General features: G+C 38.0%; 1 protein-coding gene across 1 annotated transcript in view; it reads right to left on the bottom strand.

Annotated features, from left to right (window-relative positions):
- Nucleotides 1–25,066, bottom strand: part of MAN1A1 (mannosidase, alpha, class 1A, member 1) — a 111,593-nt gene that overhangs the window by 637 nt on the left and 85,890 nt on the right. Inside the window, exons 7-10 of the mRNA XM_009883147.1 lie at nucleotides 21,221–21,336; nucleotides 7,760–7,979; nucleotides 6,801–6,973; nucleotides 1,252–1,367 (exon numbers count right to left, since the gene is read on the bottom strand). Of these exons, the coding sequence (XP_009881449.1) occupies nucleotides 1,252–1,367; nucleotides 6,801–6,973; nucleotides 7,760–7,979; nucleotides 21,221–21,336 (625 nt within the window). The remainder of the gene's footprint in view (nucleotides 1–1,251; nucleotides 1,368–6,800; nucleotides 6,974–7,759; nucleotides 7,980–21,220; nucleotides 21,337–25,066) is intronic.

Genomic DNA, 25,066 nt, shown 5'->3' with positions numbered 1-25,066 from the left:
ATTAATGGAAACAGCTGACCAAACACAACACACCAGTAAGTCCCAGCATCACAATGGTTAGCACAAAGCTTTGGGGCTTTTCAACTCAGATTGGACTCAAGGGCAATAGCAACTGGAGATCAACAAAAGAACGCCTCTGTCCTGACAGAGGACAAAGAAGTTTGGGCTATCAAGGTTAAGTATCAGTTTGCTTCACTTCCATTTAATCCTTGGTAATTTTATTACATATTTTTTTGAGAATATACAACCATAGCATTTTTTTTCCTCCTGAATGGCCGCATATATCAAGGTGTAGTCCAATCCTGTCTTACTTCTGAGAACAACCTGTGGCTTAGGGTTTTTAAAGAAGAAACCTAGCACTACAGCAGGAGCTTGGGCAGCCATTTGCTAAGATAGGGTCCATTAAAACCAGCAGTAAACAATGAAAACATTTTATTTATTGTCCTTATACAGGGTAGTAGGTACTGTAGCATGATTACTGAAGTCTGCTTAGAAATTAAAGTCTGCCCAGCAAATTACATTTTATTTTTTCTCAATCACCATCCTTCCCTGAAGGCTTTTCTTGGTGTAATTCTGATAGGCCAATTTAAAAGGTACAGTAGAGCCAGTACACTCTCAAAAAAAAAAAAAAATGCTAGGATGTACATAAATGTATTTATGGTATTTAATTTACTGCAGTATTACACCTTCTGTTGAAATGGCATGATTGCTTCTTTCTGGTCTTTGCAACTCTCTCTTGCCCAGCAAAAAAAAGTGAAGAGACCAAGAGAGAACTTCCTTTATTTCATTAAAAGCTTAGGAGATGGTTGATAGATAATGAAAGCTTTTGGTTTTCCTCTTAAAAGCCCATGCGAGTGTACCATGCAAGTTGACTTCTTTTTTCTTTTGTAGGTAGTTTTAAAATGAAAAGTATGCAAGACATGCCTGATAAGTCCTCTGCCTACTCAATTTGTTTCACTAGTGTTGGCATACATAATTAGATCCTATCGAAGCTAGGAGACTTAATTTCTCAGCAAAGACAATCAAGTACCTTTATCAGAAGCACGGATAATTTCCAGAAGTCATAGAATTTAGTTTATTGATGTAGAGGGGAAAAAAAGGCAATTTGGCTTCCTGTCACCTAAGAAAAGCTCTAGTATTTCTGTCAGATTTTCTTAAGTGAATGTCAAGGGTACTAATGATAAATACTTATCTGTAAAGCTGATAAATAGTACTATGTCATATTAATGAAACTCAACTTTCTTAACTTACTTGAGAGTCTCTGAAAGGAAGAAACTTTGCTGCACGTCATCATGGCTTTCGTGATTGTTATAAACGTCTCTAATGCCGGAATAGCCACCATCTACTCTGCAATGTTTTTCCAGTGCCTGAAGAGGGGACAAAAAAACCCAGTGGGATTAACAAAATGAATCATCTGTCAGTTTTTCTTTGTTTGACAACACAACCAGCCAAAAAAAATTGTCACTTTTTTTTTTTGATAAAGAGATGAAAACTAGATAAAGCTCTAGATAGAAAACTCCTTTTAAAAAGACACAGGCCCACATGTAAATTTACATTTAGGAAGAGAAGCAAAATGATAAATTAATAAAAGAAGTGAACACAAACCAGTTTTCAGAAGGAAAGATACACAGATATATGGATGTAAAGATATATGGACTTTCACTTATTTTCTCTTTCCTCTTTTTAATAGGAATAAAAATAGCCTCTCTCTCACAGGCTTGTCTATCAGCCTTCAAAGACTGTGTCACATATACCTTTCTTGGTAATATTTTAGTGCTTAAAAATTATTGCAATAGAGTTGAATACCATGGTAAAGACCAGTCTTTTCTCCTCCTGTAAGTCGCTTTGAAAAAGGAAAGGAAACTATTTTCAATGTAAGTTGTTTGGTTTCTCTTTGCAATTATTTCATTTTTCAGTGGGAAACCTCTGATATTGGGCTGTGACTGAATTCCTTTTCTGCAGTAGGTATTATTTTTCTTTGACACCTTTCTGAAAAAGCTTTGTCTGTTACACAGGAGTAGACAGAAAGCTAGTATGCAGCTGGCCTTAATGCAACACATTTTAGATGTAAGAATAAGAATGTGTTTTTCTCTAACTAATTTCCAAACTGTGTGTTCAGTTAAAAGGTGTAAAACAGATGATTGATTCCTATTTTGCAATAAAAAGGAGCACATAGATCACCTAAAAATATAATTTCTTTTCTGCCCACAAGAATGTTCTATTTGATCAGCTAATTTTGAAGGAGAAAAAAAGATCAAATGAAGGGTATATACAGAAGGGCAAAAAACATGTACCAGGTGCTGGAAGTGTAGAAGGTATATACAATTATACTCTTTATTAAACTTCGCTGCTTTTCTTTATTTTAGACAGGGGTTCATATTAGAAAGGTGGCACCCATATGCCTATATATAAGCCATAACTTCTTTAAATAGACTGCTATGCAATCCCTGATTTGAATACTAGTTCTCTTACCACTGCTTTGTTTAAAAATATTCATTGATCTTTTTTCTTTATAATTGACCTATTTAACAAGGTCGAAAGTATTCTTAGCCTCTTCATTTTTCTTCTTCTGTTTTATAATAACTCTCTGGTATCATGCAGTATAATAAAGGAGTGAAGAGAATCTAAGATGATTATATTTAAAACAAGTCATTATTCAAAAACAAATCCAGAAAATGTGCTTTAGCCCTAAATAACTTCTCACAGTGAAAATGACGGTAAGCACGATGGATTGCTACGTTTATTCAGGAATGCACTACTCTGAAACATGGGCTCGCTGTGCAGACAGGTATTAGAGCAACCAGTTTCAGGCAGAAATACCGGGAGCTTTATCAACCCACTGACAGAGAGATGGAATACAACTAGTTCATCCATTTCTGAAGTTATTCCAAGTATCACTGAAGTGACTACAGGATGTGTAGATTTTACTCAGGGAAGGATGCTGCGTTTCAAGCCACATATAGCAAAAAAACTATGAAAAGGTAGAAGATATGTCTAAAACAAGCAAACAGGCACAATAAGCATTTTCTGATGAGAGGTGGGACTAAAAGTCACTAATAACTACTGAGGTATCCATCACCTCCACCTACTCTAAAGGCTGTTCAAGATCTGTATTTTGCTGTGTGTAGATATCCTAAATGTCCTTGTTTTTGCTGGAGTCCCTGTAGCTATCTGCATATATTTAGCTTGCATGTCAGGCTCTCCATAGTTTTCACTGGAGAGTAAGCTGCCTATTGTATATTTAAAAGGGATTTTTCTCCAGGAGCAATCCTTTAAAATATAACAGGCCTATTTGTCTCTTCTTATGTGTCTTTAGGTTCTTTAATTTTCCTGGACACTTTTACTAAGTGACAAATATACTTAAGTTTAAACAAGTAATTTCCCCTGGCTGATAGTCCTTCCCTCTTGTCTACTTCAACCTGCAATGAATTCAAAATGCTGAATCTGTGTCTGGATTTTCAATGTCAGACACAAGATTATGTTTTCCAAGGCACAGCAGAAAGAGAACTTGAACTTGAAGGATAAGGCTATTATGCAAGGAAACAACTGCATTCTAAAGAGGGTGAGGTAAAATAAAATCAAATTGCATTTGGGGTTTATGTGCTTTAACATGTAGTTATAAGTTTATTGTAGGGAGATACCATATAGGTACCTGAATACACTGTTATGATCACCGAATGGTTTGGGTTGGAAGGGACCTTAAAGATCATCTAGTTCCAACCCTCCTGCCATGCGCTAGACCAGCTAGATGAAGAGGTTAACTTGCACCATGTTAGCCATCTAGTGGCATCTACTTGATGCAAACATGAAGCACCTTACCCCTCAAAACTACTTTCCACTTAACTAAAGGAACAGGACATGCATGTGCAGCATTAGTACGATAAAAAGGCTCTCGGCTGTCACCCTTCTTTCACTGGCACCGATGGCCTTTTGTGCCCATACCTGCAGTTTCGGAGTACAGTGATGGTCATGTTGACAGTGGGGTAGCAATGGGTGGGAAGGAACAATTCAACACATTTTAAATTAGTAGCTCTTAGAAAATGAGGGTGGCTAACACATTTTAAATTAGTAGCTCTTAGAAAATGAGGGTGGCTAATATCAGTAATGCTAGAGCAATGGCAAACATCAAGCAGAGTGAAAACTGGCTGACAGTCTCAAAGTATCGTGAAGGGAAAAAAAAAAAGGAAGTGCTATGAAATCAGAAGATGTGCTGCATTTATAATGCAGAAAGGGAGACTTTTGTGAGCTAAGCTGATAAAACGTTTCTGACTTAGTAACAGTGGATATTGCTGTTGGTCATAACTGTGTTTTCTCTAACCACTGAAACACATACAGAATGATCTCGGACTCAAATTAAAGCAGCAAAGCAAGTTTCCAAAGAAAAAAATAGGGAGGCTAGAGCCTGTGTTTTAGTCTATAAAAGTAAGAGAAAGAACTAATAGACTTGTTGGAGAGTTTAGAAGGCATGATATATGGAACAGCCTCCTCTTCTACTGCAAGGGCACTGGGAAACAGACCTAATGAGTTCTTGTTGCCAGTGTCCTGAGTTGAAAAAGGACGTGAAACAGCTGAAGAACAACTTTTTTGGGCAACAACAAATGGTTTGATTGTTGCCCTTTTTTTCTTGTTTCAATCTCAGCTGCTTCCTTGTGCCACAGGTGCTGGTAATTAAACCAACAACCTTCAGTGGTCAGGGACTTCCCCGAGAACAAAAGGGTGGAGTGACGTGCTCCCTGGAGCAAGAGCAGAATTTATGAAATAGATGTGGTAAGCTATCATGACACATGCCGGAACAAAAAAATACAGTATCAGGTGGAGCTGTATGGGCTCTAAACATCAAGGAAGAAGAGAAAAAAAATGTGAAACCTATAACCAACTGTGTAACTTTTGTGAATTTTTAAGACTTGTTTTTGTGAAACACTCAGATGCACATCAGGACAGTGGAAGATGGGTCTGTACAGACTGGGACCAGCTGCATGTCCCACACATGGGCTGTAATCCACTACCTTAGAGCCAGATGAGAGTAACCACAAGAATGTTAAACAAGGAACACTTGGGGAGTGCTAAGAAGGTGAACGAGCATACAAACTTGAAATAAACACAAACTGAACCAACAGGGTAAAGAATAATAATAAGGAAAACATTTCAATTGTTTATAAGAATGTTATCAGTGTGGGCAGCAACAATGAGTCAGGAAAAACATCTCCTGGAGAAGGAACAACTGGCATTGCTGAAGCCTGGTGGGATGACTTCCATAAACAGCCGTTGTAAATATTCCAATTATAATCTGCCTGGGAAGATTCCAGTAGTAAAATGTGTGGTGTTAGCGAAAAAGAAGGTAAGGGAACAGCACTCTAAACTAGAGGATTTTTTTTTTTTTTAAAATTGCTTTGGAATCATTAACTCAGAAGCAGATTGTTTCAGGGCCGACAGAGCCAACACCTGAGGGAGGCAAATAAAATGTCCTAAATAACTACAGTCTACCTAGCTAAATACAGTGTTGACTGCAGACATGGAATTGCTGTAAATATTCAAACAAGGAGGAGTTAAAGAGTCAAAGTATAGTTAATGCTGGCAGCTATTCTTTTATGGAAAGCAGATTTTACCATAAATTTAATTCTTCAAGAATATCTAATGGCCAAACTTGAAAGGCTCTTCTTGCACAACACTCAACAACATTTGAGATATGTTCAGCGTCTCAGACAGTGAATATTGAATACAGTTACAGATCTTGGTTGCTGTTGAGGGAGCCAGGTAACTGGTGGACGTCACTCCTAGAAACAAGAGGTGTTGGGCAAACTGACAAACAAGATGTTTTTTAAATCCTGGACAGCAACTACTCTGCAAAGGAGTGAGCGGTCACTGTCAACAAAATATTGCACAGAGTTGTTTTTTTTCTTTTTCGTGTGCTTTTCCTTAAGTATACAGAGCTGCAAAAAATAATGTTCTAGAGCTTCCTGTATCTCCTGTAAGATCTCAGTCTTCTTAGAAGTTCCAAAGGCAGAGTGGAAGGCAGATAATTTAACAAGGGCAACATCAATGTGAGGAGAAAATAAGCGAACTCTAAAAGTGTAGCAAGAACCTATGCCTGGAGGATGAAACACATCCGAAGTCTCTCATCTTTAACAGTAAGAGTGATTAAGCACTGAAATAAGGGAAAAAATGGATTTGACAAGCAAATTTTTGCAGTATAGACCAGCTTCCGTCTTGGAAGGCTTGTGCAGACAAACACAAATAGTTAGGTTCAGCATGACTGGGTGAAGCTCAAAGGCTAATGGGACACAGAAATTTAAATCTAGAAGAGATTGTTATTGTTAATGGAGTTCAGTCCAAATGACCTATGCTTTTTGAAAGTGACCCACTTTTTAAATGTTAGGTACTATCTAGTACTTCATCTTGGCCTTCATCACCTTAATTAAAATCACCTTTGTACAATTACTGTTGAAAATACACTTCACAAAACTTATTTCCATGTCCAAGGCTCAAATTTGATATAAGTTTGCACTTTCCATTCACAAGCAGCAATATTCAACATCTTGAGCAGTACATGCAAATATGACCCTGATCTGTGAAGTATTTAAGAAGGAGAAATCACAAGGTATTTTTCTAATACGCAACGCCAGCAGTATTTGGTTTTGTCAAAATGATCTTAGTTCATCTATTTAGTAAATAAATCTCTGGAAATTTGAGTTGATATTACTGATTTAAAATAAATATTTACTCTCCAACTGCTAAACAATATCCAGCTCACTTAACAAGGTATTAGGATTTAATAAGGAAAAAGTCCAATAGAACATTACCTCTACAGCTTCCCATCCCCACTCCCTGTACTTTGGATCATGAGTGAGCCGCCACATGTACATGTAGGTCTCTATGACTTCTGGTCGTAGAATGTAGTATTTTTCATTTTGTCTTGTAGCAATGGCCTCCACACCACCATCAAATCTGAAGGCTTCTGGTCCCAGTTTCATGCCTAGCCAATATAAAAACACATGCTAAAATAAAAGCATTTAAAAACATTTCAAATTATGTAACTTACCAAATCAACATTTCATGTGACACAAGCCAGGTTACCCAAAATTTGATAGTTTCTGAAAGATACTGCAGCACCTCCCATTTTTAATATTTTGTAAATAATTCAGAGGAGAAGAGAGCTGTTCTTCATCAACACCTTAAGCAGCGGTTCCAGTTTGAACAGTGATGCTAACATTTGCATTCTGAAGGACTTCATATAACTAGAAACATGTGACATACTGCTTAAAAGACGAGGATATTTACTTTTCTATATCAAACTGGAAAATACACTCTGGGACCTGAAATGCTGCCAGGGTTATTTTTATAAGATGATGAAAGAAGCCAAAGAAATTTCCTGCACAGAAATCCACTTTTTTTGGTGCAATACTATTGTTTGCAGTGTTATACCAACAGAACTGAGAAGAAAATCATTTGTTGTGCATAAAACATGATTAATGGGTATATCGATGCATAAATGAACAGGCTCCCTCTCTTATTTGTATTTGGCTATAGAGAAATTGGCAAACTGAAAAAAAAGCTGTCATGATAATTACTAGAGTGAGTAGATATGATTCAGGTGCACAGAAATTATTTATAAAACAGAGCAGCCATTCTTAAAGTTACTCTTAGAGCACAGCAGCACTTGCTCAGAAAGGATGAAGAGTTCTCACCATCATTCAGCATTATGCAAAAATACCGTCACAAAGCCAAAGCATGAAACTAAACTCTGCAACGCAGTACTTACTTGTCCGATCATAGGATTCATGGCAAGTCCTAGCAATTTCAGCACCAAGCTCGATGTGATGGCCCGTCTTGTCATTCGGAGCTCCGTCTGCTCCCAGACCAAACATGCCTCCAGCAAAACAAGTGAGATGTCCCATCTTGTGCTCCAGCAGTCCACCCTTCCACTCAGCGATGTATGTCAGCCCCCCGCTTGATTTGCGAATGAGGTGGGTCTCTATGGCCTGCAAAAGTACATGATTTCAAACCCTTTGGTACAGCACGAAGGACAGACAAAGTTGTCTTGTACGTTGGTTGGTTTTCCCCCATTGCCTTTGCTTATAAAGTAAAATGGATAATATGAGCTAGCATAACCTGGAAGTGCAGCCAAACCAACAAAGATTAGCATACATCAGTAACTATGGTTATTTTGCTCCAACTTTAAGCAATTTATGCAGTACATTTCATAAAAATATTGGAAAGACCTAAAAAATACAATTCCATTTTAAAATTCTTTATTTCTTTCCCTTTCTACTTTGAGCAATTTCAGGTATTTTCACTTTTAACGGTGATTAGCCATCACTTCATCTTCCATACTTCCCATGGTAATTCTGACTTAAAGGATGTGATTATTGATATAATTTCACGTCAGTTATATGCAGGCACAACTCATATTCAAAACGCCTGACTCGGTGAGTGCACTGAATGATGTCAGGCCTCTGAGTCCTCTGTAGTCATCAATCAAGAATAGGGTCTGGAAAAAAAACCCAAACAACTAAGCAGAATAACAAGATACAAATCTCCTAGAAAGAATTAGGAGTTGGTGCCATTAGCAATGTGTGGTCACTGATTATGAAATCCAGGAAAACAACCTTCCCTTGTGAGAAGAACAGAATTAAAACAATAGAGGAGATGCAGAAGAATACATTAATTAGAAACCCACACAGAAAGCAAGCTATTACTCTTTAAAGGGTAACAGAGAGGAGACAAACAACACTATCATATATTCAGTTATCCAGCCATAGTCTGGTTCATTCTATTGAAATCGTAAGATCCAGAAACAGTACTCAAAATGCATTATATAAGAGAAAAACCATGAATAAAATATCCCTACAGAGAACTATTAACAAAAACTCCAGAATTAAAAAAAAAAAAAAAGTATTTTAAAGAGAAGGTATTGATTGTAGTTATTTCTTCCCATATAAACATCTGTGAAGGTTGTTTTTATAAGCGTGAAAAATCTTCTCTAATCTAGAAGCATCAGCAGAATAATTGTACAAGTTTTACTTACCAAGTAGTTTTTTTGTGTCAAGAAGGCCACATTGAAAACTGTACTTTGTTTTCCACTAACATTAGTGCAAAGCACCTAGTAAGGATGTTTTCTGCCCACCTCCAGACCCATTATTGGCTCAGAAAACTCCTCCATCCCTTTCTTTCCTCCTTGATTATATGCTTTTAGCACAATGTACCTGCTGAAAAGCATACCTCAATTTTAAAGCAGGAGTAAATAACGAAGATTCCTGTACTTCAAACAAATCCTGCATAATTTAATCTATAAAAAGAGGAATTAAATATGAAAGGGGAAAGGTGGGAAAACAGTCTCCTTAAGCATCCAAACCATAGACCCCACTGTGGAAGACGAAAAAATTACAGTGGCTGAGTTGGTGTCAAGTTAATTGGTGGCAGTGTATTCCAAGTGCATATAAAAAAGCTTTTCTGTCAGGGTGGGAAACTGGTAGTGGAATACCTAGGTACTTAAAAAAAAAAAAAAGTTCTTTAAAACATGTCTTTTGGGCTCAGGGCATAAAATATTTGAATTTATAATTGAAGAACTGACAGAACAGAGTTCAAAGAACCTGCTACAAAATGTATTCATGCACAAACAGGCAAAATTTATGAGAAGTCAGGAATAATTTGAAAACTTTAAAAATCTTTCAGAGTGCTGTTCACAGTTTTATTAAATGGTTTATAACTTGTAATAGGATGCCTTATTGTTAAAAAACACATCAGTTTGTGGGAACTAGCTTACAGAATACTTAGGCATTCTAAAAAACAAGCTACCTGAAATCAAGTTCAGAAATTAAAATTTTTTAATTTAATTATGTTTCATTAAACCTTTCAGGATGGTATCCCCATCTCATCAAATCAACCATTCTGGCAATAGTTGATAACTCTACTGGTCACTTAGCTGTTGAGTCAGAATTTATTTTAAAAATAAACAAATTTAAAAATAGATTGATGACTAAAGTTACCTATATTGCATTTTTTTTCAGTAAAGCATTAATGAGAGACAGAATGAAGTATTACTGTACCTGGCAGAAATAACAGTGATCATGCACCTTCAGAACTATAGTAACTAGACCAGAGATAGTTCTTGTAGTATGAAAATGGATTTTGTGATACCAATTAGTCTTTCAGAGTGTTCTTTCCCTCTTTTGGCTCAAGATTAAAGTTCAGGATGAAAAAAGATGACTTCCACTTGGGAGAGTTTAAAATTATTCTAACAAAATGGTGTCAAGAAACTAACAAACTGATGTTAATTGATGCTAAGAATGTCACAAAATAAAAATATATTTCCAAATTAATTATTCATGTTTCGTAAAGCGAATCATCTTGGTTTTATAAATGGGTCCTATTAAGAACTAGTACATATGCCTATTAAGTTATTTTTATTATGTGTCTTATTTAAAGCTATTTTTATTAGGTAATTATTTGATATATTACAGACTCTCAAACTGCCTTGTCATACTTTGTACAATCATGGGTCCCTGAGTGCTAGAGAATACCTACACTGATGTATATAACTTTATTAACGGCATGCTAGGTAACTAAGCATTTCTACCCAGATGTGAAATCCAAATAACCTTTGATATGTACAAATAACCTTCAGAAGCCACAAGCCCAAGTGTGCCAAACTTGCAAATACGTCAGCACTCAACCAACTCTTATTCTGGAAGACAGGAAAACAAACACTGTAACTTGGTGAAGCCTAAACTTCATTTGAAGTTATATGCTTATGAAGTAATAGTATGTAGAAGTGACAAGACTTAAGAATACTGACCTCAACCAAACAGCTTTTGTAAAGTGTGAAAGGCAGAGGAACATCTTTTCCCTGAGGGCCAGTAGCTCTTTTTGTGGTACTGGGTGGTGCACCAGCAGGGCTCACAAAACCCCGGCCAGGGAGCTTACAGTGGGACGGTCAAAAGCTTCAACTAAGTCTGAGAAGTTTCTTCATGGGCCATTTTCAGTCTGAGCTACACAAACTGTTTTTGTGAGAAATAGGTTTGCCTTCTCTCACCACTATTCATGGAATCATAGAACTATGGAATTGTCTAGGTTGGAAGGGACCTTTAAGATCATCAAGTTCAACCACCAACCTAACACTGACAAAACCACCACTAAACCATGTCCCAAAGCACCACGTCTGCCCGTCTTTTAAATACCTCCAGGAATGGCGACTCCACCACTTCACCGGGCAGCCTGTTCCAGTGTTTGATGACCCTTTCGGTGAAGGGCTGTCATCTACCCTCTGACTGAGAATAGAGAGACTAGCCGCTTGTCCTGAAACAACATTCCCCAAAGGCTTGCTAACGAATTTGCAGTATCAAACTTGCATGAAATTTGGAATAGTTCCAACATGGCATTGAAGCATCAGATTATAATGAATTTGTCAGCTGTGTTCCAGTTGTTTCAGGAACTCAACATTAAAAAAAAAAGTTATAAAAAAATCAGCATATTTAGAAAACCTAAAAATGTAAATTCTTTTGATCTTAAAAAGTATAACCTACAAGAGTAGAACATCTATAAAAGAAATTCCCCAACATTAACTATTGATGAATGTATTAACTGAAATTTTGAACTCCTGTATTGAAACAGTATGTGCAGCATTAAAATGTGGTGAAACCCTCCTTTTTCCCACAAGTCCAACCTAACTATAGTTTAATTTCAGAACTTACTTCCAAATACTGTTAAAGCACTACTTCTGGAATGCATAATCTTTGTATAATGCATTTGTACAATGAATTAGTATAATAAAATATTTTCAAAGTAAACAATGAACAAAAATCATACTCTTTCAATTATCAATTCTGAATCTGTACTCAAACTACCAAAATGCCATCTATCATCCATCTATTGGAAATTCACAGAACTGCTATTCACATTTTTAATATGTTTTTTTGGTTATAATACAATAGCATGTACTCTCTGAGCAGAACATCAAAATATTTTTCAGTGAGTTTCACAAAGGTTGTGAAGTGCCATCAGGCTGGATTGAACGTTCTGAAAGACATTAATTTTTTAAGTAAGCTTGAGGTCCAGAGCAGCACTAAATCCCCAGCTGGAAAAAGTGGGCAATTGTGTTAAGCATAAAAAACCTTGAACGCAAAGTTGAGAGAGTGCTAGGGTGATAAAGAAATACTACCAGTTTGAATGAAGATATAATAAGGATCTCTGAACTTGAGCAGTAGGATGGGAAGGTAGGATTCCCACAGGGAAATGCTACTTGCTATCTGCAATGCTGTGGGTGCTGTTCTGGCAGGGAAATCAAGTTACTAAAACAAGTTACTAGAAAAGGAGAATAGGTAGTATGGTGACAAAGATCCACCCAAGTGAAAAGCTCTGTTTGGTAGAATTAATTCTGAATTTCACACTTAGAATCAATTTACTTTTATTTTGACATAGTTATCTACACACTTAAAAAAAAGGGACATGTTTATTTGAATTGTAGCTCTATTACAACTTGGTCCCCACCTACGAATAATTCCTGTCTGCACTGTTTGCAGATCAGCTGGTGTCATATTTATCACTACAGAGATTATTATTTAATTTTACTGCAATGACTATTCTCAATATAAACCAATATACAGTATCTGCAAATAATAAAAAGGGCTAGAAGAATGTGATCTGCAAATACATTATTGATGGATAATTGTTTGGAGCTGGTACAGTTTTTCTTTTAAGTAAATGGAAATTCATATTACTGTTTCCCAGAATGTATTTCTGCAATTCAAACAGTAATTTCTTTCTTTCCATCAAAGTAAAGCAGAGACACTGTGCAACGTAAAGGGTTGCAAAGAAGAAGTGGCTGCAAATGTATGCTCCCAAGGGAGCAATAGCAGATGCTACCTGGGAGCGACCGAAAAAAAAGAAAAATTGAGACAACCTGACTTTAGTCTGTAGTGGATAAAAAGGGAGAGCAAGGAAGGAAGGGAAACAAACAACATTTGTCAGATATTTAAAGAAATTAATTTACTACATGTAAAGCTGATATGGCACACAGTTTGTAGTGTACCTGCAAGCCCTTACAGCCACACTGACTTTTACAGCTGATACAGTTCCTGGCAATTTCTTTTTTTTTTGTGCTTTTATGTAAGGCTCTGCTTACAGTCCTCACTGCAATAAAGCCTTTAGCTAAATTACTTTTTTTCCCCATCTTGTGGGAAATTATTACTTCTATACAACAACTGTAAAAATGCTTGAGCACTCAATTAGAAATGCTAACGGTCCCTTTTACAGTTTGAATTGGGACTCAAGTGCACCTTGCATTACTCCTGGCATCTTTCTCGTGAGTTCGCATGTTAAAATTATGCCCTTGCCTATCTGTCACACTGGAGACATTATGAATTGTTTAGGTTACAGGATTGCACGTTGCATGTGTGTGTGTAATTTCTGTTATTGACAGCGCAAAAAAGAAACTCTTCAATTTTTCTGGACCTGATTTCCTCCCCCTCCTGCTCCCTTTCTTAAGGCGGTATGTTTTGCTTTCTCTGCTCTTCAGTCTGTTCCTTAGCCTTTCACATTATATTACCAGTCCTCACACTTGCAAAAGTAAGCAGAACTGGTCCCTCCTAATAAATTGGCGTTTTCCTCCATTCTTCTTTGGTGCCTACCCTGGGGTCACCAAGAGAATCGGTGTGTAACGGAGCTGGAACCCTTTTACACACTACTGTGTCAGCTCCTCCCAGCTCTAGGGGATTGCTAGGGACAAAAAGCAGCTTAGACACTGTCTTAACCTCCCCCCCAACCCCCCTTCCTCAATCTCCAACTGGATTTTGTGACTGGGAAGTCCTTCATTTACCCTTCGAGTTGTTTAGGATGTTGAACTGGATTGCTTACAGACAACCATAGAGGATGCAGAACTGAAGTCATCTCACTGTTCAAATGAGTAAAAAAACCCAATCAACAAGCTTATTTTTAATACAGGGTATTCTCTTGGTGGATTATGTTGACAGGTAATAAAAATATTGACGAGATTCCTACAGAGCACTGATGGAGGCTTCTCAGGAAAAATGTTCTGCACCTCGAAGTTGCTCAACTGAAAATAAACACATGCCCCCAAAAAGTTAATTCTGCTAACGGAGCAGGTTAAAAAACTACAAACCCCAAAATGCAATGTAAAACTGCAGTTCTACTTCCTCTAGCGCTTAGGCATTTTACCTCTCCTTTTAGGATAACAGTTTAATTATGATTAATGAATTTCAATGACTACTGCTGTTCTAACAACAAAACTCAGGTGTTTCATTTCCCACCTCAAGATGTCACTGTAGCTGGAGATAAAAGTGTCTTGCAAGTGATAGTTACATATTTCCATACCTTAATAAATGTGAAACTTCAAAAATATGATCCTAGTTCTAAATTTCCAGAATGTTTGCTTTGGGGATAATTACAACTCTGCAGGCTTCTTTACAACAAAGCACTATAAATTATCTCACTCCAAACTTTTAAAGGAATCTTCTTCCTAAACAGTATTTTGACATTTTGAAGCAACAGTGAGTTTGAAAGAGAATTCTACCACATGATATTTCCAATAATTCAAAGACGTATAATGTCAATTGCTTATTTATTTTAATATTTACACCTTCGCATTTTATTGCTTTGAAACAGCACACAACAGGCAAGTCAGGGTTATTGTGGTCTTGCATGCTGTGAGTTTATAAGTCAATTGTCTGTCTTCTTCACTTTGAGTTTCCCTCATGTTTTCTCTGTTGAATCGATCTAATGTAATAGATACTTTTCTTCAGCAATCTTCATAATTCATCAAATTTATCCTTTATCCAAAATTCCAGTGGGTTTATGATGAAAAGTTTAAGATTTGTATTGTTGCATCATAATTACAGCTGTTTTGGAGATGGCAGAAAAACATTGCACAATTTTTTTTAAAGCTTTATATTTACTAGTTCATTCTGTTTTCTTAAATATCCTTCATACGGGTTTTAAATATGTATTACAAGACGCATGAATCATGTGGAAGCATACTGCCAGAAAAACTAGGATGGAATAGGAAGTTCAAGCCCTCGTTACAATTTATTTAAATACTAAGGAAAGTGCCATCTTCTTATCCTGAGGTCCTCACTGCTTACTAAACTGCACTTTAAAAATCAAAACTGAAATCTGAACATGAAAGAACTTTCACTTGTTTAAACACAATATTTAAGAAACACTTTGAAAGCAATAAGGCACTTACTGCTTTTCGACCTAAGGCATGTTATACAGACAAGCTTACATGTGAAACGAAATGTGAATGCTTATAATGGAGATGCCTAAGTTTTTAAAATGGAAACCCTGGCAAGCATTTAACTACTATGATACCTATCCATTTGGGTCACTAAAAAGATGATTAAGTTCTAGGGCAAAGCTGATCATTTACTTTTGTCTGAAAATCTACTTGTGCTTTTTTTTCACCTGTATAGATCAATTAGTGTCTCTAAGAGCACCAATGCTCTATCAGTAAATGTACTTAATGTTGTCTGCTACCAGAAGGCTAGATTTGTTCATATTCTTAAAACAGTATTAATGGAGTGGCATGAATCAAAGCAAGTCACTCTCAAAATGTTACATTATGTATTTCCTGAATATTCTAGAATATTTATGGCTCCTGACAAGCTTTTTTTGCTGTCAAAAATAGCACAAGAGTAGGGACACGGCTGCTCTGACAACAAGAGCAAAGCCACAAGCAAAAAGGGGGACACTTTCTCTCACAGGACTCTTCTAGTTAAAATCCTCCTTAAACAGTCCTAACAACATTATAGCTTGCTGCTTCTCCTGACAGTCCATAAATGAGCAAACATTTTAATAAGTACTTTCTATAGTCCAAAATATAGACATTGTACAGTTATAAATAAATCATTAAGAATTTAAAAATCTGCAGAAGCCTGTCTTCACTCTTGAAGCAGTTGTAGAGAGCCTCAAAACTCCTGTCAAGAGGGGAAATACAGCGAAGAGAATAAAAAGGAGCAGCGAGTCCTCTGGACGTTCTCGTCTGTTAAGTGTAATAAATCTTGTGTTCCTACATAATGCAGCTGTACTATCGCTACGCGCAGAACACCAGTGCAGCTGGGTGATAAATATTTTAGACGTGACAGCTGACAAAATATGTAAGTAAACTGCATATTTCTTCATTTTTATACATTTAAGTTATAGACACCTCCCCCTCCAAAAAAAAAAGTACAGAGTGGGAACGCTGGGTCCCCTGCACCATTTCATTCTGAAGATGGCACCTATCGCACCACCCTGCCTACTATTTACGTATTTCCTTCAATGCCAAGAAGTGTTCAAATATTGAATGTTCAATTCATTAATATAGTTTTGGCTTTACCCAGTATGACAAACTGTTCGGAGTTGTTGCAGTTCTGACATTGTCCACACCAGTTATGTAGTTTTTAAGATCACTACGATCACAAAGCAAGCCACCTCAAGCAACTTAATGGAAACTGCAATCAGCACAGAGCAGCCACCAGACTGTCACCACAGTTAAATAGACCCTTATGAAACTCTGGAGATGAAAAGGGCCTATCTGCCAATATCATGTTTTCATTTTGCTAACCACACTTTGTTCTCTCCCTCATTTCAGTGAGAAAGGAGTCTACACGGATTTGTTTTATTTATTTCTATGAAAGACTGAAATCTTGACAGCTCTGAAAAATGTTCACTACTTAATGCTGACAATTAAATATACCGCAAAAAACCCAAAACAAAATCAAAACCGTAGAGCTTCCTTTGGCAAAGTACAGACTGAGTATACCAAGGCTAGTCTCAAAAGTTAACAATGTACCAAAAAAAAAAAAAAGTGATTCTATATATTTTCTGTCTGAATACTCAAAATCCTGAGGCCAAAAATGACTTTTTCGCCTTTTGATACCCAAAAAGGTTACTGCATTCCTTAATTGTGTAACCCAGCCTAGCAGCAGGCTGTCTTTCAGGAGTGCTGTTGAAATCTGGCAGAGAACAGCCAGGGCACTGCTTCACAATACCTATTCTTCTTTTTGCTATTTCCATTGCTTCTGCTTCCACGTGCTAGGTTCTCCAGAGATCGCTGGTTTTCTTGGTACAATATTCTGAGCAGTTGTTACCCAGTAAGAAAAACTAAAAAATCTAAACGTCTGAATGTAAACCACCCTTTCTAAACATGAAACTGCGGCTCGCAGAGGCTTTACCTCTCTGATACCGCAGGGCCACCCTGGGCTGCACCGAACCAAGCTGCTTGGGAAGCGCTGGTGAGGGATTTTCCCTCTACATGTGAAGGTCTTCTGGGCCAAGTTACTGCTCTTTTTACAGCCTTTAGATATGCCATTTCTCTAGAAATACACTGAGGAGGGGATGAAGGCAGCGTCAGAGAGAGAGAGAAGAAATATGTAAGATGCAGAAAGCTTACAGCAATGGCCATAAATAAACGTAATGGGAAAATCTGGAAAAGATACGTGGCCATCGGACATCAAGTGTGAGACAACCTATTAAGAGGAGTAGTGGGAAAATTGCCCTTCAACTTAGAACACGAGGGCTGACACATTCAAGAGGGGAGGATTTGATGCATTTGGTTGTGGCACTGCTGTTGCTAGACTAGATATAAGTGAACGCACAATGTCCATTTTTGCTCTAAATTACCATGTTCTCTTACTGAACTGACTCAATTGTGTCTCAGAGATCAACTGTGTTAACTGAAAAGAGTGGGACGGTTCCTGTCCTGGATACTTGCAAAGACCGATAGATTATTCTATGGGCAGTAACAACCTCAAAATATGACTAAAAGCTGAATACACATTTGTTCTGTAACTAAATATTGCATGCTATCCATTGAAACCAGTTTAAGAAGATCTCTTACTTTCTGTATTATGTGAAACAGGACATTATATGCATTGCTTTTCAAATAAGAAAAATAACTTACATTAAAAACACGTTCACTTGTCTTTTTGTGTAAATTCTAGAGTTTGTGAATCCCTCCAACGGCCTTATAAATACATTGATATTATGCTCTGGTATTCAAAACAAGACTATCCCTGTCCCTTTTCCCATTAGAAAAAAATTCTTTAAATGGCATCAGGCAAATATGCATCTTATTCATGGCAAGCAGAAAAAGTTTTTAAATCTAGTTTGACATCTTAGTTACTGCTTTTAACTTAAGCCATAAAGCAATCTATAGGTGCTACAAAAATTCTAATAGAAAGAACTCTTTGTTTTTAATATGAGTTACAGAACAATGTAAGAAATAACTGCAAAGCTTTCTCTAACTAAGTTTCAGCTTTTCACAGTGAATTGTAACTCACTGTATATTTTCATTTGTGGTTTCTCAATAGGGGAAGATATTGAATTAGGCATCAAACTTTCACATCGCTTCTTCAGAATTTGGTGAGTATGTGCTGGACACAATGGCCAGGAATAATCACACCATTGCCTTTGGCGTAGTCTTAAAAAGATTCTGAAAACGTCGGGGGAAATTTATCTAAGAAAATACGAAGCAGACTCAGAATGCCCAAACCGTGGAGGCTTACTTGTAAAGAAAGACTGTAGCTTGTGCAGACACTTAAATTAGCTTTAATTTAGATAAGTAAGGGATCGATAGCAATAAAGCCAATATCAGGATGGATTTCAAAATGGGCCGGTTACTCCGGTGGAGAACTTGGCATCTCAATGGGGCCCAAACAGTCTGCAGTTTCTGTGAGACTGCAACTCCCCTGCTGTTTTCTGAACAAGCTACATTAGAACAGCAAGCTGTACCTCCACAGGCTGCATGTACACTTTCAGCTTTGGTACAGATGTACCTCGGTATAGAAAACAGAGAACATGAATGCCATCGCTCAGAAAATACTGGAAGTAGCATTCAACCAGCAGCACGGTAAGCGAAATCTAGCACATATTTAATGATCATTTTGCCTTCTCAAACAGTGATACTCTGGACAGACATGATGCTTGGATTGCTTAAGAGCTAGTACTTCTAAGAATATTAAGATAAAAGGTACTTTAAATCTAGTGATACACAGCAGAGCTCAGCCCCTGTCATTGATATTGCCACATTCGGTGATGCTGCTGCCCAGGCAATTCTGCTCTCCCAGCTCAATCCTGAGCAGGGAGAACCATTTGTGCAGTGTGGTGGCCATCATCGCTCCTGCTCCCCGCTGGGACCTCAGGATGCCTGCGGCAACTTTCGTACCCGAGGAGGCTGTTATCCCGGTATAGCTAAGGTGTGAGTTTAAACAAAGCCCTGCAGCTGTACCCTGCACGGACACACCTCAGAGAGCTCCTGACCCTCTTCCCCGATGACCAGCCAACAGCAGGTAGCTCTCCATCCTCTGGGCAGTTCAGTTCAGGCTGGCTCAGGAGGGACCCAGGCACACTGCCACCGTGCAGGTGACATGTGACACACACCTGCTAGTGTGGCATGAGGCAAGAGAGACTTCTTGATGTTCCTTACTCCAGTTGCGCCCAAGTCGGGGGAAGGTGAACCTTCAGTCGTGGTAGGAGCAGCCCAGCGCTGGCCATTGAGGCACTGGGCTCTCTTGGACCCTCTGTTAGCAGCTGGGATCAACACGCCCCTGCTGGTCCCTGGCAGGATGGGAGGCAATGCTCTCATGGTGCTGCCAACAAGGATGATGGTGACACCACATTTGGGATATTCTACCTGCAGTGGTTTCCAGAATAGCTGTACTAGCAAAAGCACATTTTTTACCACACGTGTCTATGCACTAGTGCTTATGCTGTGTAAGAATGTATTAAAAAGAAAACCCTGACGTTATTAAACCAGTGGAAGTAGAAGACTGAAGCAGCTTTGAGGTGCTCCAAAATGCCTTTCACGTTAAGATGAATTGGTATCGTATTATCAGACACTTTTTGTTCTCTCTTTTTGGCTACCAACCTAATGGCTGAGCTATTACAGTATCACTGTTTTTATGTTATAGCCTCAAATGCACTCAACCCTAATTTAAAATCCACCTTTTGCTCTGAAGCTGAAACCATGTTAGCAGTGAAAATGAGGCTGACTGCATCCAAATCTGCACTTACAAAATTAAAGGCAGGTTTTTCTTAGCAGAGGATACTCGGTCATCAAATTTACTACCACCAGAGATCACACCCTCCCTCAAATCTTCGCATATGACTTCGCATAAGATAGTTGCAATTAGCCAGGCTTGTATTTTTTTAATGGCACCACTTTTTGTGGTATGGGAAGTAAAAGGAGACTTATGCCTCTTCCCTAGGGACAGCACATTTCCAGATGCATGAAAGAATAAGCAGATATTGCTTAGCATCTCAAAGCCTTGTCTACAGCGGCACTGTACATACATACAGTTAATAACAGATAAAAGTCCTGCCCCTAGAGAGCTTCCAGTCAAAAAAGATGAAAGGATGGGGGAAAAAAGAAGTAATAATATCCTCTTTTTTAGATATATGTGAAAGCAAGACCTGAGAAAATAGGTCATTTGCCCAAGACTGGAAGGAAAGTCTGTAAATATGAATTTAAATTTAATACTTCTCAAGTCTCGATCTGGTGTCACAAAACCATTATTTCTCCCAAAGCAGCACATTAAGGAAATACCATCAATAACAAAGCAAATTGCAGACCAGAAGGATCATAAATAAAATACTACATAGAAATGTAAGTATGAACAATTCTGAATTTTGAAAACTTTCTCTTGTGTGCAATTTGAATAATTGGCTGTTTCACAGAAGCTGGCATATGTGTGCCTCTTGTAACAAAAAGTCATTGTACAACAAAAACTTCTATTTTCATTTATATTTATCTACCATAATATATTGATCCCTGTGTTGACCACAATCAAAATACTCTAATGGCTGAAATATGAGGTCAAAACACAAGAGAGGATCTCCCTCTGGGATATAAGGGAAAAAGGACAAAAGGAATATATTTTGGGAAGATTGAGGAAAAAAGAATTGAAATTCTATCTGAAAGCTACTTGTAGACATATTTTTTGTTGCATATTTTATACTTTTCTTCTCCAGTGTTAGAGAGAACTGACTGTATTTCAGTTGGAAAAAAAAATAGCTATACTTCAAGAGTCTCCCCTTTCCCACAGTATCTGTACTCCTCTAGCATTTATATTTGATGAAGTCTTTTAAAAAGAGAAACTAATTCTTAAAAAAAAACACACTGTGGTGCCAAAGACGTAAATCCCTCACATTGTCCCTAGAGCCCGTCTCTTTAGGATTATTATGGATTAGATTATTGTGGAAAGGAAGATTTGAATATCTTATTTACCTGAACAGCATCATAATACATCTTCTTGCCTTCTTCATCTGTCTTGTCCGACATCAGCCATGCCTTGAGCAAATATTCATAAAAGCTATCCCCGAGCCCTCCAATGGAGACGTGATCTAGAAAGGGAAGAAAGAGTCAACGGCAATTTCATCTTCAGCCTGGGAAATAAAATACAATTAGATTTCGAAATCGTGCATTGAATGATCTCTTACGACAACAATCTTTAATAAACGTAAGCCTGGAACCTCAGGAAAAACAGAAAAACATAATAGTGAATTATTTCTTTAATTGCTAACTTTTTCATCAAGCTAAAGCACCATAGTTATTTAATATCCACAATGTGCCACAGAAGTTCATGAGAAAGAAATAAGAATTTATGTGTTTAACATCTAATTCATGTAGTCTATTCCATACAAAAAGCTGTTCATATAAGTTCTTTTTTATTCTAAAAACAAGGAAAAAAGTAGAAAGTTGTTTTTAATTTGATAAAGGCTTTCCTGCTTTTAACATGCAGGCATTGTTTTCATTTGCTCTTTTACTCACTAATGCTCCATTTAAGTAAGTTCATAAAGAAGGCCAAGATGTTTTAGCTCCTTCCTGCAGAGTTGAATTTCAGGTTATTTTATGGTATTTCAAAATGCCAACCCATATGTTTAAAAATAATACCACATTTTTGAACATCTGGCTGCTCTCAGAACTCAGCAGTGGTTCTAGAAGGAAAAAAAACAGACTTTGCCCCATCTACAGATGATTATTGCTATCACACTGCTTTATTCTGCCCTGCGCTTACTGTTTGAAATGATCTGGTACTACAGACGCTGTGATTATTCAACTGCACATGTTTAGGACGTGACTCTGCAAACACTAACACCAACCGAGTCAGACCGTTCGAAGTGAAAGTTGCTGATGCTCTCAGCTGCTTGTACGAGGCTGTACTCACTTGTTGTCCAACAGCCTAAAAGATTCTTGGCAAAATTTTAACGGGCATAGATCCCCTAAACACATAAAATACTACAACTCTGTGTCTGTGTGTGTGTATATATATAAAGTGTTTCTCTAAGCTCCAGTAAACTAACAAAACTAGCTAGTGGTTTTCTTGTTTCAGTTGGTGCTGCCTGGTAAACTAAGGGATTTGGCATTTATTTGAGTCTTCAGTGAAAGGATTTCCAAGTGCTTTACCAGGACTACTAATTTATAACTGTCTATTTTACATTGAGGAAGGGGTCTGCTAATTCCACCCGAGACATCCAGGATGGAGATGTGCTTACATGTATCACGCAGCAAGTCCGTGAGTCATACTACAAAATTCTGGGCATGAAAAGAGCAGAACTTGCATGGGTTAATCCAGGCTCATGAAATGAGATGCAGAAGGGTTAGTGGTACAGAGCTCACGCTTCCCAACACCTAACTCTGATCTTAGCTTCAAAGGTATGCTTCTGTTGGTGGAATTCAAAAGAACACAGAGAATTTATTTTTAAACTCCTTCGTATCTTCTCTTCATGGAATACCTCCTTTTGCCTACTGAACAGGTTGCAAAATGATGCAAATGTAGAAGATAGACTATTTTTTTCTATTCAAACTTTATTAATATTGCCTTTTTCCCCCACTAGCCTGTGACATACAAAAAATAATTTATTTTTCCAAACATATCCTGTCCCTTTGCCTAACAAATACATCGTACCATCAAACCTGGGTTATAAATGGCTTCCCCCTCCCCTCTCTCTTTTGAATAAGATATATTAAATTTCTGGAAAGAATACCCCATTTATTTAATTAAATGTTCATGATCCAAAAGGAAAAGAGGCTTCTTAAAAAAAAGGAGAACATTTTCTATGATCGAAGGCTGATCTTTGAACAGCAGCATTTAAATGACCTTTACGGTTTCCTAAATAAATTACCATAGAAACCTCTGACATTTGCAAACTAAATAGCACAAGCACAGTTTCATCAATAATAAGCCCTGTTATTATATACATTATTGCAGTAGACAAATCCAATTGACGCATGCTGCAGCAAATCACTGTCAGTTTACTGTCAAAATAACAAGGGCTAAATGAATTTACAGGAACAATGGCAGTGATCCAGGAGTGTCCTTCACAGTTACAGCATTGCTAGAGAAGAAATGCTGAGAAACTATTCCCCCCTCCCCACTTGATGTTGGACAGATAATACTTCCCTCTGGTACCAATTAAAAGGTCTAGGGATTTTTTTTTTCCTGTTGTAATCAACTGAAAACAGCCTAGAAAAGCAATCTCAAATAAAACATCTCAAGTCTTAGATTCTGATCTTCTACTATGGGAAGAAAAAAAAATAAATAGATCAGTGTCTGTGAATTGAGGCAACTGAATTGGAAGAGATGAACGAGATCAAATTTGCTTTTGCTGCTTCAGCATGCTAAGAGCTGACCTGCATCAACATCCGTGTCCATCATTTGCATGTGCAGGAAGCTATTTCTTTGCCAATATTATGCGCTATTGGTAAGCAAAGCTGGTATAAACTGTAAGTTCTCCTGTGCACACCAACAAAAACTGGCATTTAATGTGAATGAGGAGTACATAAGACACAACTATATTAAAAACAGGGAAACAGCAAAGGCCACAAGGCAGAGTAAGTATTTGACTGCTTGAAAATAAATAAGGCAGAGGCACTAACAGCGTCAGCTGCTAGAAAGATCTGCTCTCATGCAGCTCACCAAAAAGCTCAGTTCCTGTGGCTGACTGAAGCTGAGGAAGGATGTAACTGGACCTGGCTCACAGATGCTGAGGTGGCCTTCTAACCAAACCCAGTGCCTATCACTGTAGGATCAACATTTCCAGCGGGAGTTATTAATGTTTTACAAAGCTGTGCTAAACCAACATGGGTAACAAGTGCGCTCACAACTCTCAGGTCTACAAATGGATGTCAGAGCTTACACATGCCAACTGGAGTTGATGGTTATGCACACTGAACTGCCACAGGCCTTGTGGCACGGTGACCTGCAGGAAGTCTCACAGCGTAGCAGACTAGAAGGCTTTCAAAAATGATGGGTATGCTTCTAATTCATAAAGGGAAATGGCCTTTGCCTTGATGGGAAAATACAACTGAGCAGCACAACCTTTTTGAACGTCTTTGTAATTCAGAGAGTGACACAAAGCATTCAAAAATGTATTTTATTCAAAAAAAACCACTCGTTCTTTGCCTTTGCAAAAATTATCTTATCTATCTGGAGTGTGGCCAGTCCCATAAGGACTCCAGAACCTCACTTCCACCTCAGTTCTATCCTAACTGAATTGTTATATTCAGAAACTTCTCCAGTCCTTTCCCTCTCTTGTATTGTCTAACCAGGTCCAACACTGATCATCTACAGGATCATCTCATCTGCCCGTGTCTTTTCAGATCAAGACAGCATGTCCTGCTTGTTTTCAGCTTGTTTTCATTCAATAATGTAGAGAGGAAAAAAATACAAGAACATTGAGCCACATTCCTCAGGGGTCGGTACTAGGACCTGTACTGACAACATCTTTGTTGGTGACATCGACAGTGGGGTCGAGTGCACCCTCAGCAAGTTTGCCGATGATACCAAATTGTTTGGTGAAGTAGACATGCTGGAGGGGAGGGATGGGAGGGATGCCATCCAGAGGGACCTGGACAGGCTGGAGAGGTGGGCCCAAGCCAACCTCATGCAGTTCAACAAGGCCAAGTGCAGAGTCCTACATCTGGGTTGGGGCAATCCCAAGCACAAATACAGGCTCGGCAGGGAATGGCTGGAGAGCAGCCCTGAGGAGAAGGACCTGGGTGTGCTGATTGACCAGAAGCTCAGCATGAGCCAGCAATGTGCAATCGCAGCCCAGAAGGCCAACCATATCC

This window comes from Charadrius vociferus, unplaced genomic scaffold (assembly GCF_000708025.1).
Source record: "Charadrius vociferus isolate BGI_N301 unplaced genomic scaffold, ASM70802v2 scaffold230, whole genome shotgun sequence".
NCBI classification, from domain to species: Eukaryota; Metazoa; Chordata; class Aves; order Charadriiformes; family Charadriidae; genus Charadrius; species Charadrius vociferus.
This window is presented reverse-complemented; position numbering and strand designations above follow the sequence as displayed.